General features: G+C 38.6%; 1 protein-coding gene across 1 annotated transcript; it reads left to right on the plus strand.

The window, feature by feature from the left end:
- Positions 1 to 218: 218 nt before the first annotated feature.
- CIBAR2 (CBY1 interacting BAR domain containing 2) lies at positions 219 to 22,303 on the plus strand. The gene is made up of 9 exons (XM_074201884.1): positions 219 to 354; positions 8,740 to 8,974; positions 12,121 to 12,189; positions 12,304 to 12,405; positions 13,815 to 13,820; positions 15,864 to 15,968; positions 18,213 to 18,326; positions 19,991 to 20,092; positions 21,603 to 22,303. The coding sequence occupies exons 1-9, from the start codon at positions 335 to 337 to the stop codon at positions 21,723 to 21,725; spliced, it is 876 nt and encodes a 291-aa protein (XP_074057985.1). The 5' UTR covers positions 219 to 334; the 3' UTR covers positions 21,726 to 22,303.
- Positions 22,304 to 23,352: the final 1,049 nt, after the last annotated feature.

Below are 23,352 nucleotides of genomic sequence, written 5' to 3' on the forward strand. Positions count from 1 at the left end.
TTTGGTAGGGGTGGGTGGACAGGTGGGGCTAAAAGACACTTTGATCCTTTGAAAGAAAAAATAGGAGGCATGACCTCAGAGTCAGCCTGGATCCAGGCCCAGCAGGGCTGGCCTCCAGTGCACTGTTACTGGGGCAACCCACCTGACTCCTCCCCAACCCTGGCCTGTTGGTAGCATTGCCCCAGCAACGGCCTCCAGCTTCACCTGAGCCAGGTGACAACAGCTGCGCCTCATCTGGCTCCCTTTCCACCCTGCTTGGAGGATTCATTGTTATTTATTTCAAAGCAAGTCCTCATTCTTGCTTCTGAAGCAGATCTGGCTCCTTCCAGTCACCATGAACATTGTCCTGTCCAGGTGAGTGGTTTCACTGTAACCTCAGTCTCTTCTGTGGACCCAGCCATTGTTGCTGGCATTCTGGATTTTCTCATCCCTGGAATTTTCCCATACAAAAGAAGAAAAAGGAGAAAACAATGGGTTGGTTAATTTTTCCTATCTTAGTGACCCCTGGACCAGCTGCATAATCTGAGTCTCAAGTTTCATATCTGTAAAATAGGGATAATAACCTCACAGGGTTATCATATTAAAAGCATTTTGTGAACATTTAAATGTTACATAAATATGAATTCTTATTACATTTGCTTCAAAGGAGACTCAGGCAGATTTTAGAATTAATGTGTTTGCATTCATCAGATCAATAAGATATAGCTAAGAGGGACCTTGGGCAACATAGAATCCAATCTCAAACTGTTTTATCTCAGAACCCCTTTTCACTCTCTAAAATCATTGAGGAGAAAAAAAAATACTATTAACTGAAAAAAAAAATCATTGAGGAAACCTACCAAGCATTAGCTTATGTGGATTATATCTTTCAATATTTACTGTATTAGAAATTAAAATGACTCAGTGTTATGAAGAAAATATTTTTGACTTCTTAGATTCTCTGAAAGGACCACAGGAGATTCTAGATCACACTTTGGAAACCATCAATCTAATCCAATCTCCTGATTTTGTAGATGAGTCAGCTGAGGCATAGAGAAATGATGTGACTTTTCCAAGGTCACATGGATGGTAAGAGGTAGATCCCACACTTGATTTGTTTCCCCATCTATAAAGTGAATAAGTTAAATGAGATGAACTCTAAGGTTCTTCCTAGTTCTTAACAACTCTATGATCCTATGATCTATAATAGGAGGAATAAATAAAATGTACCTTCTAGTGCTAATTCTTCTGTCCCATGAGATGAATATCTGGGAAGTGATCCATAAATGTCTATCAGTTGTGGGGTCCCATAGAGAAGGTCAGCAACATTTTTTCTCTCCCTTCAAACTCAAAAAAGCCCTTGAACATCATTATTATTATTAATCCCAACATTACCAACATGTTAAATTTGCATGTAACTTTCTGATTATGAAATGTTTTACATACATCCTTCCTTTCCTCTGACCCACTGGTCACTAGCAACCCCAGTAAGATAAGCAGGGCAGGGATGACTGTTGCCATTTTGCAGATGAGATAAAGGACACTCAGGCAAGAAGTGGCAGAATTGGGGTCCTTCTGAATGCTCACCACTTGAGGAAGCTCTTTTTAGGGTGACTGTGTTAAAGAACCATGGATTGAAAGTCAAAAGTTCCAGATTACAAATTAGCTGGGTGACCCCAGGAAAGTCTAGCCTTCCTATGCCTCAGTTTCCTAAAATGAAAGGATGACTTCGAAGGTCCCTTCCAGCTCTAATACCATAGGACTTCAGCTTCAGGTCTTTCATTTTCAATCCAAAACATGCATTGTTTGCTGTAGTTTTGATAGAAGAACCAGAGATTTAAGGCCCCTTATTATACCTGATAATTATTCAAAATGGACTGTCTGTAGGATTTAGCATTTTAAATGATGAATGCAAATAACTTTCCTTCTCCAAAACAACTTCATGCCATAAAGATGGAGAGTTGGGAGACTCAGCAGGGGGCACTATTACTATTCAGAATTCTACATTTCATTTTCCAAAAAGTGAATAAAATACATTTCACTGCAAGGTTCAATGGAAACCAGCAATTACTCTTGAGGAAAGTGGCCACAGACAGAATATACATAAACACTTTTGAGTATACAAAGGATGCTGTACAAAGAAATATGACTTAGACTCTAGTCCAGATCTGGACACTTTGTGTGTGACCTTGGGTAACTCACTTCCTTCTCTGAGCCTTAGTTTTACTCATCTCTACTTCAAGAGGAATAGGCTTAGTTGGGTCTTTAACATTCCTTTCAGCTCTAAAACCTATGGTCCTGATTCAAAGAAAGGCAGATGAACCTGAGAGAAGAAGAATCTTAATCCTGACTCAGATGCATCCCTGCTGTGTGACCTTGGTCAAGTCATCAAGCCTTTATTAATGCCTATTATGTCCCAAACACTGTTTGAGTGATGTAAAGGGATATAAAAAGGACAATGCCCTCAAGTTCCTGACCTTAAGAAGCTTATGTTATAGGGTTTTTTTCCATTGAGATAGAGGATAAGCATGAGATAGAAATAAAAAAGAAAATGACAAGAAGTGTTAGGAGACTTTGAATGCCAGGCTAAGGAAGAATCTGGTGAAGGGCTTTGAGTGAATGAGAGATCTAATCATATCTTTATTAATTATTGGCTGCCCAGTCCACCATGGATTGGAGGATGGGAAAATCCAGAGAAAGGAAGACTTGAGGAAATTATTAAAAAAAAAAAACAACAGGCATTTGGTGTCCAGGATGAATATTGACCTGTGAGGAGAAAAGAGGGAATGGATAAGGGATAAAATGTTAGTGCTAAGTATTGGAATTACAGAAAGAAACAAAAGACAGTCCCTGCCCTCAAGGAGCTTACAATCCATCAGGAGACAAGAAACAAACAAATATGTACAAACAAGCTATATGCAAGATAAATAGAAAATAATTAACAGAGGGAAGGCACTAGAATTAAGGGGAGTTGGGGGAGGCTTCCTGGAGGATGGGATTTTAGTTGGAATTTAAAGACAGTCAGGGAGATCAGTAGGTGGAGATGAGCAATACAGGAATGAGAGCAGTCAGAAATAATGCCCAGAATTGAAAGATGGAAGGTCTTGTTCTTGGAACAGTCAGGTCACTGGATCAAAGCAAACATGTGGAGGAGTAGGACTGGAGGATTGTAAAAGTAGAAGAGGGCTAGATTATAAGAAGGTTTGAATGCCAGGGGATTTTGCATTTGATCCTGGAGGTGATAAGGAGTTCCTAGAGTCTATTGAGTGGGGGGGTGAGGGTGGGGTAATATCACTACATGTGCACTTTAATAAAATCATTTTGACAGCTAAATGGAGGAAGGACTGAAGTGGCAAGCAGACCCACCTATAGGTATTACAATAACCCAAGTATGGGGTGCTAAGGCTCAGCACCAGAGCAGTGACTGTGTCAGAGGAGAGAAGGGGGCATGTATGTGAGATGTTGTAGAAGTGATAGCAACAGGCTTTGGCAACACCTTGGATGTGGATGGTGAGAGACAGTGAATCCAGGGTGACACCTAGGATGTGGGTCCAAGATAACTGGGACTTCTACAGTGATAAGGAAGGTAGGAGGGGAGGAAGTTTTAAAGGGAAAGATAATGGATTTTGTTTTGGATGTGTTGGATTTAAGATCTCTACTAGACCTCCAATTCAAGATGTCTGAAAGGTTATGGTGAAGAAGTGACCAGGAAGTGGCATGGAGGCCTGGGTTCTGGCAAGATAAGACAAAAATTCACTCATCAGAGCTGGTATACCAAGGTTCTGATGGGAGGAAGTTAAGGTGGTCAGATAAGAAGAGAGTCATGAAGTGAATTGAGGGAAAAACTAAGTATTGGAGTTACAGAAAGAAGCAAAAGACAGTTTTAAGTAATGCTTACTCTGTTTCTGTGTGTGTGTGTGTGTCTGTCTGTCTCTCTTTCTCACTGTCTTTTCTTTCTCCCTTCCTCCCCTTTTCCTTTCTTTCTTCCTCTCTCTATGTCTCTCTGTCTCTCTTATATGAAGTGAGAGAAAAGGGAAGAATTTAGGCAGCAAGTTTTCCATTCCCCTTCTTTCTTTCTTTGATCCAGTCAAACTGGTCTTCTATTTTTTTTCCAAAGAGTACTCCAGGTTTCAAGAATGGAAAATAGAATGGGGGGGGGGAGTTGAGGGAATGCCTTTGATGAATAGGGGAGTCATAAAAAGGAATCTGTTTGGGGGAGAAAACAGAATAGCTTCTGTTTTAGATGTGTTCATTCTTTGATGCTCCCCAATTAAGCAGTGCCAGTAGGCAACTGAAAATTTGGGTATGCCACAGGAGGGACTGGCCCTTCCAGTCACACATGTGTGAATCTGGGCACATAAACAGCATGAGCCAGTATTTTCTGTCCAAGCTGTAATCACATGTCTCCCTGTCTTTAATCACTCTCTGATAAGATGACCATGAGACTCATCAGTCAGACTCCATGGCAACTACAACCAAATGTAGCAGCCTCAAAGGGTTGGCCTAAGCAATGCAGCAACTATCTTATTCTATGTGACTTCAGGTAGATGATTCTAAAATCTTTTGTATTGAATATCAACAGAAGGTAAGGTGGGATTTAAGGTTAGAGCTGACTTTAAGAGTTCATGGTTTCATTCTTTGTATCTATAGTCTTTTTTTTTTAGTTTTTTTGGCAAGGCAATGGGGTTTAAGTGGCTTGCCCAAGGACACACAGCTAGGTAATTATTAAGTGTCTGAGGTTGGATTTGAACTCAGGGACTCCTGACTCCAGGGCTGGTGCTCTATCCACTGCCCCACCTAGCTGCCCCTATATTCTCAATACTAACAGACTATCTGTTACAGATTAGACAATTATAAGTATTTGTTGATTCACTAGTATTCCAATCCTCTCATTGTCCAGAAGAGGAAGACCTGGAAAGGGAACTTGCCCAAGGTCACCTAGTGAGGATAATAGGAGAACCAAGATTCTAGGCCCTCTAGATCCAAGGAGCATCCTATTTCATCATGTGTCTTCTCGTTGAGATTTATACTGGTCCACTCTGTTTCACTGTGGTCTGTAAATGGAAAATGGAAAAGGTGATAATGAAGCTACATTAGCAATAAACCAACAAGTGTTGATTGTGCATGGTCTATGTAATCTAGCCTTAGATACTTATTAGCTACATGACCCAAAACAAGTCACTTAATCCTGTTTGCCTCAATTTTCCTCATCTGTAAAATGAGCTGGAGAAGGAAATAGCAAACTGCCATGAAATGTCTCTGCCACAAAAACACTTAATGGGATCGTGAAGAGTCAGACATGACTAAACAGCAACACATGTGCCATACAGTCTCTGAGGAAAGAATGTATTCTAATAGGAGAGATAATAAATGCATAATAAAAATACCCAGATCTCTCCATTTCAAATGCAGTATTCTTTTCGCTTACTTCATAAGAGGAAGGTTATTAGGCCAAATTATCCTTCTTACTATAATTTCAGGCAGTGCAAGAAAAGACAGTCAAGAACTTCAGGAAGTGAGAAGTATAGGATCCTTCCCTTCTCTCCTTTCCTTATTTCGATTTTCTACGTATCTTACATTAATGTAAAGTGAATAAACACAATTACATAGAGTCATTAAATAGAAGGTAGTTTTGGAGGAAGGGCAGTACCAGGAAAATATTTACATAGAAGATGATGCCTGAACTGTATCTTAGAGGAAGAGAGGTACTCTAGGGAGTGCATTGCAGGAATGAAGGCTGTATAAGTATAGTGATGGGAAATGGAGTACTATTTGGAAAGAATTAACAGAAGACCAGTTTGACTGGATCAAAGAGAAAAAAGAAGGGGAATGAAAAACTTGGCTGCCTAAATTCTTCCTTTTCCCTCACTTTTTGTAAGAAAGAGACAGAGAGACATAGAAAAGGAGAAAGAAAGGGGAAAAAGGGAGGAAAGGAGAAAGAAAAAAGACAGTAAGAAAGAGAGAAAGACAGAGAGATAGAGAGAGACAGTAAGCATTATATCCAAGACTGATTCAAAGCACCAATTTACTACCAGCCTTGGAGTAAGGCAGTGTTTTGATTTCAGAAGCATCTTACAAGACTGCAGACATAATAACAGGAAATAAGAGCTGAAGAATTATGTTAGCATAGACTTGATCACATGCCATTCTGTTGGCCTAGTTAAGTTATGAGACTTGGAAGCAAGATGTTTTAACTTTTCCTGGCATTTTCTTTTCCCAAATAGAAGTATCAGGTCAAATTACAGGATGGGCTAAGGCTATGGAAAGACCATCATTTCCACCTAGTTGTGACGATTGCCTCTTGTCAGAATTACTACTGAATGAATTGTGGCATGGGGTATTGGAAACACATTGGATTGGGAGTTCAGGAGGTCTGATGTCAAGTCCTGACTTTGACTTTCATTCACTATGGGATCTTGGACAAGTCAGTTTCCCTCTCTGTGACTGTTTCCTCCTTTGCCAAATGAAGGTATGGACTAGATCCTAAGGGCATAGGTTTACAACTAGAAGAGATCTTAGAGGTCATCTAATCCAACCCTTTAATTCTTAGAGGAAGAAACTGAGGCAAAGAGATAGTAAATGATTTGCCCAAGGTCACAGAGGTAGGAAACAGTATACTCTGAACAAACCAGTGCCGTTTCCATTGTACTATTTACCACTGCCCCCAAAGGTCTATGTTATAAAGTCCCCTCCAGGTTGGAACATTCTATGATTCTGAATTGGTAGGTCTTGCCAGAATGAGGTCAGAGGAGGAATTTGAAGAAGGAAAGGATAGAATGAGAGAAAAAAGGAAAGGGAGAGGAATAGTTGTACTCAGAAATGGTCTTATCATAGTAATTTACATTGGCATAGAAAATCTTCTTTTCACCAGATTTTATTTTCAGCTTCTCTTTATCCCTCTAACTCCCATTAAGAAATTAAGATAACTAAAAATGGTTACAAACATGGATATCAATCAATGAATCTCTTCATTGGTCACATATAAATACATATATATGTATACATATATATTTATGTGTGTGTATACACATAGTGCATAAGCATCAGATTACTATGTTGTCTACAAACTTTTGACTTTTCCAATATATTTTTCACCATTTCCCCCAGATCTACTCTTGTATTTAAGTCTCCAAGTAGTAAAGCATGCATTGCCTTAGTTTCAAAGGTCTTAATGGAGCTTTTCATGGAATTTTTCCTTTTCATTTTATACAACAGATTAGTTGCACAATAGTTGTAATTATCTTCCTGGTGGCTCACTGTGAGCACTACCTCATCAGATGAATAAATGCCCCAAGAAATAATTTCTTATTGCCTTTGGATGTATAATACACATCAATTCTGCCAACTCCTTTATTTGCCTCTCCAAGAATCCTCAAGTTATCCTTCTGTTTATCAGTCCCTTCCTCATAACTTCTGGTTTCATTTACAGCAAAAGAGCCAATATTGACATGACTCCATTCCTCCAGTAGAAGGAAAATGTGTTAATCAATTGGACAAGGATATCACATTTAGAGTCCTAGCAGCTGTGGGTATGATCTTGGTTGTTGATTGTTAGATATAATCTTTAGAATTAGTCTAAAAACTATATAGTTTTGGCTTTATCTGCTCCCTTTCCTTCTCTACTCCTATTACTACAGAAATCAAATGGGACCATGCATGGCTAACAGCAATAGTGTCTTTTTTTCTTGCTTGTTCCATGGATTTCCATGGCCAAAGAAGGTATCCCCTAGTGATTAACCTTCTGGGGGTGAACCTCTCTATACTTATCAGGGTCAGTCCTTGGAAAGGTCACATAATTTCTTACCAAGAACACATTTAAAGGAAGCTAGGTAGTGTAGTAGAATGTTGAATTTGTAGTCAAGAAGACTTGAATTCAAATGTGGCCTCAGACACTTACTAGCTGTGAGGCCCTAGTTAAGTCACTTAATCTCTGACTCAGTTTCCTCAATTTTAAATTGGGAATAAAATTGCATGGGGAGCAAATGAGATAATAATTATAAAGCATTTAGCATAGTGCTTGATATACAGTACACACACACAAAAAATACCTGTTCAATAAGGAAGGAAGAAAGTCTTTATTGTATTATTCAATTGATATCTTTCTGGCTTGGTAGGCTCTACCAGGGTTGATACTACAATGGCATAGATTTGAGACCCTGAGAACACCCCCATTCCTTGATGAAGCTTTGAATTTAGTATTACTGTATAAAATACAAATATCCTTGAGAGAGTAGGAAAGTACTCAGATTTTATAACTAGAAGACAATACTGAGGAGATAACCATTATGATGGGGAAATGGAAGAAGGAAAGGTAATTTTGGAATCCAGAGCATTGAGTCCTGAGTGAATGGAGGAGGTGGGGTGCTTCAAAATGAGCCTGGTGCTTCTTAAGCAAGGTGAGCCTGGAAACCTGCAAGATGGTGGAAGTGATCGAGAAGTTGGTATAGAAAAGAATATGGGAGGGTATTCAAAGACCAAACTCATCTACTTTGCATTTTTTTCTCTAAGTGTGACTAAAGGAAAGATGAGTTTAGATCTTTGTGAGAAAAAGATTTTATGATAAATTTGATTGAACCAGGGACATAGGAAAAGGAGCCATATTTAGAGTCTAATGTTACTATAAACTAAAGGTTGCTCCTGTAAAAGAGACTATAAGATATGATGAAAAGTACCTTGGACCAGGCAAGACCCAAATGACTCAAATGTTAGTTCTGTTTCTGCAATCACTTCCCTACACCAGTTTAACTCTGTCCTCTACAGGGACAGTCAAGTCCGAGTGATGGAGAACATGGTGGACAATGCTGAGAAATACTTTGGCCAGTTCTGTGTGTTGTTGGCTGCCTACACTCGGAAGACAGCTAAACTGCGAGATAAGGCAGACCTGCTTGTCAAGCAGCTCTTAGATTTTGCCAATACTGAGAACCCTGAAATGCGCACAACCCTGAAGAACTTTGCAGAGGAACTGGCCAAGGTACAAGATTACCGGCAGGCCGAGGTGAGCCCTGGAACACAATGAAGGTTCAATACAATTCAGTTCAGAAAATATTTATTATGTGCCAACTGTATGCAAGGAATTGGAATACTAGTATACATTCAAAAACAAAAACCCTAAAGAAGCTTTCACTTTTTTTTTTTTTTGAGGGGGAGGTTTTTTGGGGGGGTTCAAAATACATATATATATACATATATATATGTATATGTAAATAAATTCAAAGAAATTAAAAGAGGGAGAAACTGCTAGTAACTGGAGAATGAGCAGGAATAGTCTCAAAGAGGAGGGATATTTTGAAAGAAGCCAGTGATTTAGTACAATGAAGATGAGGGAGGAGGGAATTGTAGACACTCCAGACTACTTAGGGAAAAGCTGGGGAGATGGGCTGTCATTCACCAAGAACAGCTAATGGGGCCAATTTGACTGAAATGGACAGCCTATGAAGGAGAATAATAATATGAAACAAGACCAGAAAGATAAGTGGGAACCAGTGTGGAGGGCTTTAAGTGTCGGGTTATAAAGATGAGCTAGTACCATGAAAGTAGATCAATTTTAAAAGATTTAAAAAAAAATCATAGCAGAGTTGATAGCACCAAAAGAGCTTTGCCATAAAACCTGAAAATGTTAGCCCTAGAAGAAATCTCATGAATCAACTCATTTTACAGATGAGGAAACTGAGGTACAAAGGAAGAAATAAGTGCCTAAGGTCTCCTCCAAAGTATTTAACTTCATGAAAGCATTCAATATATGCTCAATAAATATTTTATGGATATGCCCATTATTGAGATTCAATGAGTATTTATTAAATGCCTGGGACCTGGATTTAAATCCCATCTTTTCCATTTGCTACTTATATATGACTTTGGACAGGACACTTAATCTCTCTTTCCTCATCTGCAAACTGAAGGGGTTGGATTATGTGACTAATAAGGTTCCTTCCAATTCCTCACATGGGAAGAAAGATAAAGAAAATTAAGGTACAGTTCCTGCCCTTAGGAAAAGGAAATGGAACATGTTCACAAATAACTTGAATACAAAAAAAGATTTATCAGAGGATAAAATCTCTAGAGAGGGATAAGCAAAGGATCAGTTGAAGGAATTGGTGATTTTTAATCTGTAAAGGATGGGCAGGTAGGTGGCATGGGGGATAGAGCACCAGGCCTGGAGTCAGGAAGATCTGAGTTCAAATGTGTCCTCAGACACTTACTAGCTGTGAGACCCTGGGTAAGTCATATCCCCCTATTTGCCTTAGCTTCCTCATCTGTCAAATGAGCTGGAGAAGGAAATGGCAAACCACTCCTTTATCTCTACCAAAAAAACTCCAAATGGAATCATGAAGAGTAGGACACAAATGAAATGAGTGAACACCACTACCAAAGTCTGGAAAAGAGGCCTGAATATAATTACCATCTTCAAATATCTGAAGAGTTGTCTTTGAACTTGTTCTGCAGAGCAAGGATCTAGGAATGGAAGTTACAAAGAAAAAGATTTCGAATCAATATAACATGAAGAATGACCTAATAATTAAGCCATTAGCAGTGCAACAGGCTACTATGAGACAGTGATTGCCCTATTCCTTGAAGTATTCAAAGGCATCACCTATCAGCTATTTTGCAGAAGAGATTCTTTCCATGGATGGAAGGACCACACATGACTTCTGTCTCCTGCCCTTCCCCCTGCCACTCCATAATTTTATAACATTTACTTAACAATAACTCATTTTGTAGCCATCCATGCTTATTCTGGAGTCTGTGGCACAGAGCTGCTAGGTGGTGCAATGAACAGAGCACCAGCCCTGGAGATACTTGCTAGCTTTGTGACCCTGGGCAAGTCACTTAACCCCAATGATCTCAAAGAAGAAGGAGGAGAACTAGGAGGAGGAGAAAACTTATGGTATAACAGAAAACAAAACAAACACTGGGCTTAAGAGTCAGAGAACTTGGGTTTAAGCCAAATCTAAGCTTTCTTTAAAAAGATGACAGTCTTAAGGAAAGAGATTGATACCCTCAGTGCATAGGTTGGTTCAGCCAAGAATATAGGATAATGGAAAGATTATTGGATCAGTTTTTCTACAATCTGGGTTCAAATCTCAGCTTTGTTACTTATTAGCCATGTGGCTTTGGTCAAGCCATTTAATCTCTCCAGTCCTCAGTTTTATTTCTAAAAATGAAGTGGTTATAAAAAAATTTAAAATTAAAAAATAGGGGCAGCTTGGTGGCACAGTGGATAGAGCACTGGCCCTAGAGTCAGGAGTACCTGAGTTCAAATCCGGCCTCAGACACTTAATAATTACCTAGCTGTGTGGCCTTGGGCAAGCCACTTAACCCCATTTTCCTTGCAAAAACCTAAAATTAAAAAATAATAAAAATAATAATAAAAATGAAGTGGTTAGAATAGGTATCTGTTAAAATTCTTTTCAATTCTAAATCCTTTGTCTAATTCTCTTATGTTCAGATTGTTTTCTGACCATCTACAAAAATATAAAAATCAACCTGGTTCTGATAGGAAAACAGTTTATAAACTACCATCAGATTGTAATAAAGATCTATCTCATAGTTCTCTCTATGCTTCACCCATATTATAGTGATAGACTGAATGGTGCTGTGGTGCAAAGAATAGAGAGCTGGGCTTGGAGTCAGGAAAACTTGGAAACAGGAAAGTTTTAGATACTTATTAGCTAGGTGATCCTGGGCAGGTCATTTAACCTCTATCTCAGCTTCCTCAACTATAAAAATAGAGAAAATAATAGCACCTCTCTTCCAGGATTTTTTAGTTGCTCATTTTCAGTCTTGTACAAGGCTTTGTGATCCCATTTGGGGTTTTTCTTGACAAAGATACTGGAATGGTTTGCCATTTCCTTCTCCAGATCATTTTACAGATGGGGAAACTGAGGCAAAAAGGATGATGTGAATTGCCCAGAGTCACATAGCTAGTAAGTATCTGAGGCCAAATTTGAACTCAGATCTATAAGTCCATGTGTCACCTAGCCTCCCAGGGTTATTGGAAACTAAAATATGTGTAAAGGACTCAACAAATAATAGGCACTTATTAAAGATTTATTTCCATCTATCCTTCCTTGGATCATATTTCCATACCTTTTTTACACTAATTTCCTCTGAACCATATGTTTACTTTCCTTTCTGCTTTAGGTTGAAAGATTTGAAATGAAAGTTGTCAACCCATTGAGACTCTATGGGACTCAGATCAAGCAAACCCGTGTATGTATGAGAGGACACTTCTGATACCACAGTTGGTCACCTCCCCCGTCTCATGTTTTTCTCTTGCCTTCAGTGATAGTTAGATACTAAGGACAACGAATCTGTTTCATTTAGGCCGAGATCAAGAAATTCAACAAGGTCCGAAATAATGAGATCAAGCAACTAGAGAAATTGGAAAGACTGAGGCAGAAGTCACCTTCTGATCGACACACAATTGTATCCTTCCATTGAGAACCATAGAGGTTTCAAAGTAGTGTGGTGGCAAGAGGAGGAAGAGGAATAGTAATAACAATGTTAACAACAATAAGGATAATAGCATTCCTTTAGTTCTTTAAAGTCTATAAAGCACCTTACAGAGTAGCCCAACCAACCTTGAGTTGGGTGCTATAATCAACCTGATTTCACAGATCAGATAACTGAGAGAGACTAAGTGACTGGCGTGGAATCCCATAGCTAGTATTTGTCTGAGGAGGACTTTGACCCCAAGTCTTTATGTCTCCAAGTCCCAAACTCTTTCCACTACAAATGTGAAATCAACGGATCTGTATTCAAATCCTGTAAATAGTATTTAGAATTGGTGTAACCTTTGGCACTTCTGTCTCATTACACCCCAGATATGAAATCAAAGGACCAAGATGAGGATCCTGATATTGTGCTTGTGACCTAGGGAATGTCTCTTCCATGTTATTGGCTTTGGTTTCCTCATCTGGAAAATGAGGGGATTGGATTTGTTGACCTTTGAAGTTGCTCCAATCCAGCTTCCACTCAGCTGCCATGATTATTTGTCTACTTATGTCACTCCCCTTGCTCAGTGGGCTCCCTGTGGCTCCCTATTACCTCCAGAATATAATACAAGATCTTTTTTTGCCATCTAAAGCTCTCATACCCTGGTCCTTTCCCTGCTTCTCTAGTCTCCCTACACTTTATGTACCTTTATGACCTCAATGATTCAGCCACACTGGTCTTCTTGCTTTTCCTCATACATAACAACCCATCCCGTGAACCATTTCTTTGCACTGGCTTCTTCTTGTGCCTGGAACGTGAGCTCTCTATTGTGCCCTTCTTCTCTCTCTCTCTCTCTCTCTCTCTCTCTCTCTCTCTCTCTCTCTCTGTGTGTGTGTGTGTGTGTGTGTGTGTGTGTGTGTGTGTGTCTCAGTGTCTCTCTATCTCTCTCTCAACTTTGAGATTCCTCTGGAAGCCTCCCTTCTGTAGGAGGTCTTTTCCAGCCACTCTTACAATCCTCCTCAGTGGCCCATGTCTTCATTCATATTATATTCCATCCACTCTGTCTCTATTTTATATTGTCTCTTCAACATCTTCCCTCTGTCCCCCATGAGAACAGATGCTCTTTGAAAGTGAAGATTGTTTTTGCCTTTTATGTTTTCTCCTGTTATTTTGAATCCCTAGTGCTTAGCACTAGCACAGAGTTAATACATAGTAAATGTTTATTGGTTGATTGACTGAATAACCCTATGATCTTGTCATAGTGATTTTTCAATTTTGATTTTTGGAGTAGCCTTTTTTCATTGGGTGATGGATAGCTGTCAGATTTTTCCATGTTACTTCATACTGGCTCCCAAACTTGCTCCTATAGTTTAGATTTCTTTAATCACTGTTTTTCCCAGTCCCAGGTAAGTATGGTCCCTGGAGACCCACTACTGTTATGAAATGGTCATAAATTTCCCTGCCAGACCACAGGTGAGAATTATATCAGGTAATTAGACATGTGCAGAATTCAATATTCCCTTATGGAGCACAAACATGTTGAGATTAAAGATCTAGTCCTGGTTTTGTCCTATGATATGGGAGGCCTCATTTCATCTCACACCCTCAAGTCTCCCCATCTGAACCACTATGAAGAGGCTACCAGTTCTGAAATTCTGTGAGACAAAAACCTGGTTACTGATCTCAAAGAAGACCCTTCACCTGTTCTTTATCATTTTGGTTGGTAGGTTGAGATTGTAGAGCTCATTTTAAGTCAAGTCAAGTCAAGCCAAATGAACAAGAATTTATTAAGTGCTTCCTTAGAGACAGGTACTATGCTAAATGCTGGGAATACCATACTTGAACTTGTGTTGAAGCCCTATATTCAATAGAGCAATCAATCAACAAGCATTAGTTATTTTGTTTTTGGAGGCATTTGGGGTTAAGTGACTTATACAGGGTCACATGATGATTGATGTTTGTCTTTCATACTCAAAGAAGACTTAACATCAGGGAGGAGATGCCATGACATTCAAGTGAATTGGATTTTAGTGAAGGGGTATTGAACTAAGTCACCAGCACCACTTTCTTCTTCAGAGCCATCTGGGACCAAGTGGTCAGATATGAATCAGAAATACTGGAGATGGCTGGGGATGCAAGGTAATCAAGGATAAATGACTTGCCCAAGGTCACACAGCTAGTGTTTTATCTACTGCTCCACCTAATTGCCTTCAACAAGTGGGAAGCTAGTTGGTGCAGTGGAAAGAGTACTGATCTTGGAGTCAGAAGTTCAATTCCACTTACTAACTCTGTAACCCAGAGGACTCTAGAGGAGAAAGGGAAACTGATAACTTGGCATAGCACAGACCCCCACTCAAATCCAATTCATGTGGCTGTCATAGTATCACCTCCCTGATGTCATGGTCCCCTTCCAGTATGAAGGATAAACATCATCATCATCAACAAGCATTTGTATTTAATTGCTTTCTACATTGCAGGAATTGTATAATTGGAATACTAGAACTCTGTCTCTCTCTCTCTCTCTCTCTCTCTCTCTCTATTTACTAGAGAAAGATGAAAAAATAAATGATATATAATGAACTAGGCTAATGAATTTTAGTCAGCAAATATCTTATGTTTTCCAGGTAGTGTAATGAATTATTCAGCATGGAACAGTGATAAGAATACTGGATTTGGAATCAGAGGTCCTGAGTTTGAATTTTGCCTTTCATTTCCTACCTATGTGGCCTTGCACATATTAATTCTCCTCTCTGGGCCTCAGTTTCCTCAACTGTTTAAAAAAAGTTGCTCCTTTAGATCCATTTTAACTCTAGGATTCTATGGCCACATCTCTCCATCATAGATACTCTTTTTTGTTTGTTTGTTTGTTTGTTTTTGCAAGGCAATGGGGTTAAGTGGCTTGCCCAAAGCCACACAGCAAGGTAATTATTAAGTGTCTGAGGTCAGATTTGAACTCAAGTCCTCCTGACTCCAGGGCCAGTGCTCTATCCACTGCACCACCTAACTGCCCCATCAGAGATACTCTTTGGGGTTTTTTTTTTTGGTCTTTTTTTAGGTTTTTGCAAGGCAAATGGGGTTAAGTGGCTTGCCCAAGGCCACACAGCTAGGCAATTATTAAGTGTTTGAAACCGGATTTGAACCCAGGCACTCCTGACTCCAGGGCCGGTGCTTTATCCACTGTACCACCTAGCCGCCCCTCAGAGATACTCTTTAAGAGTATCTATACATGGTGAAAATTTCAGGACAGTGAAAGAGAGATTCTTTGTCCAAGAGGATCTTTTGATGTCTAAGAAATTATACCATGTATTTGACTACCTAGTCTCCTTATGCGTACAGTCATCCCTGAATCAATCATTTAAGTCAGTTCTCTTTAATCTTTGGGGCAAATGTTCCTGAATTTTGTTTCTTCTGTAGTTGGGCTGAAAGCTAACCTCTCATGTACTCCTCAGGCTGAGACAAATGTGCAGAAAGCATCCGTGGATGCGAACCGTACCACTCACCAACTTGAAGAGACCATTGATTTATTTCAGAAGCAGAAATTGAAAGACATCCAGGTATAGAAGACACTCCTTGTTCTTCCATGGAATCACTCAGCTCCCCCCCACTCCCTAACCCTCACCTTGGACTAAGGGCATTAAAGAATGCATCTGATTGGCCAACAAAAAGATCTCAGAAGTGCCCTCTTCTGGTACTGTTACTTCTGACTAAACTGGAGCAGATAGAGATCGCCTGATTCCAATTAGATGCTAAATGTGATACTCAATAAGACAAGAGGAGAAAGAGGGCCAAGAGATCCCAATGAGCAAGAAGAATTAGGAAAGAGCTTGGGCAGAAGTTGGTCCTTGAAGGATGGTAGGATTTAAAAGTACCAAAAAAAGATGGTATTAGCGATAAAAATGGGGTGTAGAGAAATTCAGATGAGGTTATACACCAGAAATATCTATCAGACCTCCTTCCAGATCTTGTAAGTATATAATCCAATTAAGGCTGCTACAGTTTGGTCAGACTGGTCTAAATATTGGGCTGTCTCAGTGCCAGATCTAAGAGAGAAAGGAAGTGCATAGCAGGTAAGTTTACAGTCACTCAACTGTGATCATGTGGGGTTTTTCTTGCCATCTTCCTTAGTGTTGGCCCTTGCTACTATACCTCATAGAGGGAATGGTCCACCAAGTGCCTACATTTATTTTGTCCTAGGATCTCATGTAACCTACAGTCAGAACTTATGTGGGTTGGCAAGTGGGACATATAATCTCATAAATCTGGTCAGAAGTTTTCATGTTCTTCAGATTAGGCCTCAGAACAATGCATCTGATTTTTTCACAAATAATGCGGATTTTTTGCTGGAGAGGATTTCCAAGAGATGATCATCTTCATGAAAAGGAACAGGGCATTTCAGGAAGGGTAAAAACCTAAAACATATTTGGGGGTGGGGGCATGGGTGGCAGAGTGTGGCTCAAAGCAGTCCTTCTGAAAAATGGGTCAATAGTTAACATGGGTCAACAATGTGATATTGAAGATAGAAATGCTCATGGGCTCTTTAGATACTTTTAGAGAGACGTCATGTCCAGGAAAAGGAAAATAAGAGATAACTCTCCCATTGTCTTCCCTTGTTAGACCATAATCTCAGGGATTCTTTAGTTTTATATTGTTTGGAGACTGCATTTTAAGACATACATGGATGAGGGGAAAGATGATCAGGATGTGTAGAGAATACATTCTTTGGGAGGTAGTAGAAGGTATTTGTGGGTCTTTAGCTCAGAGAAGAATTAGGGGTGACATGATGGCTGTTTGTAGAGAAAAGATTGATTGCTTTGCTCTGCTGGGCTACTCCAGGTAAGACTAAAAGGAAAGAAGAGGAAAATTTAGACCTCTAAAGAAAAAAGGGCATTCTAAGAATGAGAGGTATACAGAAGTGATATGGGTTGACTCAGTAGACTTTAATTTTTTGCCTCAGTTTTCTCATCTGTAAATGACAATGGTAACATCACCTGTCTCACAGGGGTGTGGAGAGGAGCAAATGAGATAATATTTTAAAAGTATTTGGCACAGTGTCTGACATAGAGCTATATAAATGATTTTTCCCTTCCCTGACCCCTTCCCTCTTGTTTGTACATAGTTAGTTGCATGATGTCTTCCCCTTTAGGTCATAAATTCATGTTTTTGCCTTTTCTTTGTATTCCCATAGCTTATCACAATGTTTGGCACACAGTAGGCACTTAATAAATGCTTCAGGATTGGTCAAACCCAAGGAAATTAAATGACTTGGTATTGTCAGAGACTAAGAATGAGGATTTGAATACATATTCTCTGTCTCCAGAACCCATGATCACTCCACCATATTGTGTTTCCAGTTACTGCCATGACTTGCTTGCCCATGATTTTAGTTCTATCTGGTTTGGTTTGGTTAGAGATGAGACTCCCCATTGCCCCTGAGCCTAGGGGTATGGCAGCCACCTCCAATCATATTCCCTACTACCGACTGGCACAGAAACTTGAGCCTGATCCATTTCTTACCAAGGCCATTTTGTCCCTCCTTAGACAGCCTGCTAGTCCCTTGCTCCCAGGGGCATATTAGCACTAGGTTTAGTTCAGACCCCTGACTGGCTTAGCCCATTGCAGCTCAGCCCTCCTAAACTCAAGGGAATCCCCCAGCTTCAGTCTTCTCATATGTAGGGATTACAAGAATGTACCAATGTCCAGCATCATGGTTGTTGTGAAAAAGGAAATGTATAAAATGGAAAGCTCTACCAAAATACATGTTATTGATATGATGATTTTTTGAAACTTTTCCCCCCCAGAAAATTTTCTCTGACTTTGTAACCATTGAGATGGTTTTTCATGCCAAAGCCGTGGAGGTATATTCCAAAGCCTTCCAGATACTGGAAAACTATGACTTGGAAAGAGATCTAGAGGTGAGTAAAAATTGACCTCTTCTTGCTTCTCTCATTCCCACTACACAAAATGAATAAATTCTGTTAATTAAAAAATATTACTCATTCTAAAGTCTGGTCAAAGAACTTGAGATGCTGATGTCGCATTTCATGGATGGACATTTCCTTTTGACACAAGTAGAATGCAATTTTTAATGGGTTTGTTTTGCTATCAAAGACTACTATGTATTTGATCATCAAAGAAAATAACATGATTGAAAAAGGATGGCATAGTGGGAATGAGGACTGATAAGCAAGGGTTGCTCTGATACCCACTGTACAAAGAAAGCATTTAATAAATTCTTCATTTAGTCATTCATTCTCATATTGCTTGATGGGGTTCAGGGCATAGGACATGTCAATAACTTACTATTATTGCTTTATGTTTAGTATTCTACAGACAATTGTACAGATGACTAAATTAATTTCTTTTTGAAGTTTAATGAGAACATTAAGATGAGGACTTATGTCTGTAGATTCTCTGAAAGCATTTTCAAGCAGCAAAAAGGACAATAAGAATGAGCTCATTCAACTGATTTTGATCTCTTCTGATAGGTCAATCAACCAATCAATCAATCAGTATTTACTAAATGCCTACTATGTGTCATGTATTTTGAGAGCTTTAATTTTACATAGCTTGGAAATTGAGTATTTGATATAGAGATAAAATTTTATTTATGACAAATCTTAAAAAGGAAATGAATTGTTTTTAAAGTTTTTATAAATCAACACCATATCTGGGTGATTTGGGGCAACAGCTGGGTCTTTGGTAAGACATTGGTGCTCGTCTGGTTTACTGGCTGAGTTCTTGGGAATACTTTGAGCTCTGCATTTGAAGTACAGGGAATTGTTGTCTGTCAGTCCAAGTAACATAGTGAGCTTCTCATTTATCATTCCAGCCATGAACTCATGTCTTGCTAGGTATTTGGTAGGGACTAAAATTTTAAAGTGTGTGGTGATATGTTTCACAAGTCCTACCCTTTCCTTGAATGAGCTGCATAATCATGGCAAAAGAAGGGAGCTGTATATGGAACTTGATGTTAGACCTTTGATTTCACTGGGATAGGAAACTCCCTTCTGCCTCTGGAAAGTTTTTCTGAAACTTATAGACAGAAGGTAGGTTACTTGTTCATTTTTTTCAATTGTGCCTGACTCTTTTACAGATGAGGAAACTGAGGTAAACAGGTTAGATGACTTACCCAGGGTCACACAACTAGTGAGTGTCTGAGCTCAGAGTTGAATTCAGCTCTTCATGAGTGCAGGCTATCCACTGTGCCACCTAGCTGCCCTATGAATCATGTCTAAATCTTTATGATCCTATTTGGGGTTTTCTTGTCAAAGATACTATAGTGGTTTGCCATTTCCTTCTTCAGTTCATTTGGCAGATGAGGAAACTGAGGCAAACAAGGTGAAATGACTTATCCAGGGTCACACAGCTAGTAAGTATCTGACTTGTTCTGGATCATATCACTACCATATAGCAAAGCATGTCTTCTGTTTAACTATACAATACCATGAAACTTCTAAATCTTTATTTTTTGAAACAAATCCCACAATTACCTTCTTTTGCCATCATTCCCTTTCTTATTTCCTGTTATATTGTCCTTTGAGACAAAAATCTAACCAAAACTCTTTTACCTCTATAGGATTTTAGAGCTAAGATACATGGTGTTAGTGGGAATTTTGATGCAAGGCCCATCAATGCTACCAACCCTTCCTCTTCTGTACCATGGTCTTTTGCCAGTCCGGTAAGTGTTGGGAAATGTTCAACTAAGCTGAATATAGCAAATAGGTTCCAAGCTGAAAACCAGTAAATTATTCTTAATTAACTTAAAATCATCGGCAGTAAAAATTATGCCAACAGTCCTAAGCTCAAATTAAGTTCCAGAGAGATAATAGGTTTGTGTCCTTAGACATCATATAGTGTCTAATCCCTTAAATTTTCGGGGGGGGGTAACTAGTCTAAAAAGGTTAAGTGACTTACCAATGGTCCCACAACTGTTGATATCTTTTCAAATATCTGGTACTTAGGATCGCAGGTCTAGAGCTAGATACCCTCATTTTACAGAAGAGGAAACTTAGGTGATGTAGGAAAGTTAAGTGATTTGCCTAACATCACAAAGAGCACCAGAGGTGAAATTTGAACCCAGGTCCTCCAGTCTAGAACCAATGATCTTTCCACTGTACCATTTTTGAAACAAATGTTTGCTTTTAAAATGAGCATATTCAGGAAAAACTACAAGTTAAGAGGGAAGAACACTATTACAAAGAATTGAGAGGAATGAGTTTATTTCCTTATTTTTCCACTCCCTAGCTAAGTGATTTAGGTAAGATATTTCCCTTCTATGGGATTCAGTTTCCATAGCTGTAAAATGAGAATAAAGGAGCTATAAGTCCTTTTAAGGTGTGAAATTCTAAGAATTGTGAGGAAGGGAAAAAATATTTTGAGGATGAACAGCAATTTCACTTATCTTTATTTTTAATATTTTATGTTTTCCCCAATTACATGTAAAATTGTTAACATACGTTGTTTTCTTTTTAAAATGTGGATCTCTTTTGAACTTTGCTATGCAGCTCAATAAATATGTCTATTCCCTTCCAAGCTGATATATGCAAGCATACCCACACACACAAGCCATAGAATTTTAGATATGAAAGAGACTTAATCCAACCCCTTCCATTTTCTAGATGACTATACTGAGTCCAAGAGAGGGACACGGATAGAATTTGAACACAAAATATAATCTCTCCTGTAGCGTGACATATTACTAACCTCCCTGAAAACAGAATTTTAAAATGATTTCACTTGGACAGCTGGGGCTTAAAACAAATTCTTGCTAATCTTCTAAAAGCTATCAGACCCAAGTTTTGCCTATATGTTTACAATCATATGAGCTATAGCTTTAATATTGCCTGGCTTTTGAGTACTCTCTCCCTCTCCTCTGTTCTCTGTTTCTACTCCCATCTCCAACTCAGCCTCTTGTTTCTGTGGGATAGCTCTGGATTCAGAGTCACAAGATTTAGGATAAAATTCTGATAGTGCTACAAGTCTCTGATGATCTCCAAAGACTCTTCCTACTCTAAACCTAATGGTTCCCATCTAAATGATTCTGTTCAGTAATTTGTAATATTGAATAATAGATGATGAAGTCTTATTTATTTATTTTTATTTATTAACTTATTTGTTATTCACTTATTTATGTTTGTTCATTTATCTAGCTATTTATTATTCATTATTAATTAACTTATTTATTTTAGAGTGCTCAGAGCACCATTCAGAACCAGAGGCAAGAGGAGGAAAGAATAAGTGATGATGTGTCTGCAGAGGAGGACCAAATAGAATATCTCAAGCAAACAAGGACATCTCAGATCAGAAGATAAGCATCACGTGGCAATCATCAAAATAAGAGTTTGAAAGAACATTCTTTCTTAACAATTGTCTTTAATTGATTCTTCATCCATAGAACTCTGACATGACCTAAGTCAAAGTGTTTAAAATGGCATTCCACAAAACTGGCAAAACTTCTAAAGTATAATTGGGTAACATTTAACAAAGTCAATGACGCTACAATAGAACAAAGATGGTGTTAATATGTGGTTTTATAAGTCACAATGTCAAAATGCAGCCTGTAGGGATCTTTATGTAAGTATAATTTAAGCCACCCCTTGTTTCCATTTGAGTTTGACCCCACTTATCTAAGCTGTTGAAATATGGGAGAGTAGAGCGACAAAGTTTAGCCATAAAAATAAAACTTGTATACTAAGAATCCTTTCCATGATGCAATGCTGAACTTGGAGGAAAAACTGACTCATGAAAAAATTGAACAGATGAGTTCCCTTGGAGGTAATTTAAAGTCATTATATGCCCATGGTACATCAATAAGACTGTTTTTGTAGTTCATCTAGAATTGTATAGATTTTCTAGTTGCATCTTTGGAAAATAAATTCATGTGGTTATTGTTTGTTAATGTTTTTTAAGTTGTTTTTTTAACACATCTCTACATCTTACTTCTCTGGTGATGATGGAGAAGTGGAGCTCTCCAGTGACTTTGAGCTTTGAAAGAATCTGCATGACCCTGGGCAAAGTACTTAATCTCTCTCTCAGCCTCAGTTTTCTCATTCATAAAGAGGGGAATAAAAATAAAAGCAGAAAATAATATAACAATGTAATTATTATGTAAAATAATATATAATTAAAATATAATAAATTAAAAGCAATAATAAATAAAAGGGAATAATAATAATAGTAGTAGTAGTATCTACCAGGATTATTGTGATGATCAAACAAGGTATATTTGCAAAGTACTTTGCAAAGTCTGATGTTTTGTCCTTTGTTTTTGAAGAAGACCATGATATCAGGGAGGTGGTGCCATGAGAAGCAAGTGAATTGGATTTAAGTGAGGGAGATGCTGTATTAAGTCACCAGTCTCACTTTCTCCTCCAGAGCCATCTGGGTCAAGTGGTCAGATATAACTTTAAAGTTTTATATAAATGCTAGTGATGATGAGGATCATGAATATGAAGATAAATGATGATGATGATGATGATAGCCCTCAAGCTCGTAATTTTCAGAATATTTTTGTTTGGTGTTGTCATTTCAATTTAACAAACATTTATTAAACACCTGCTATGTACAGATACTGTTCTAGGTACTGGGGATACAAAACAAAAACAAAACAAAATAGTGCCTGCCTGCCTTCAAGGAGCATGGATTCTGTAGGAGAAAACAGAAGATACCACAGATAAGTCACACACACACACACACACACACACACACAGAGAGAGAGAGAGAAAGAGAGAGAGAGAGAGAGAGAGAGAGAGAGAGAGAGAGAGAGAGAGAGACTAGAACTACTATCTTATTCATATGAGCAGTTTCCAGAATAGAATTTCCTCCATTAAAATAGACTGGCATTATTTCTGCAACTTTGCATATTAAAATATTCTCTAGAGCTCTGAGAGGTTAAGTTATTCCCCAGGATCAGAGAATAAATATGTATGAGAGTCAAGT

Source organism: Macrotis lagotis, chromosome 1 (genome assembly GCF_037893015.1).
Source record: "Macrotis lagotis isolate mMagLag1 chromosome 1, bilby.v1.9.chrom.fasta, whole genome shotgun sequence".
Classification (NCBI taxonomy): Eukaryota; Metazoa; Chordata; class Mammalia; order Peramelemorphia; family Peramelidae; genus Macrotis; species Macrotis lagotis.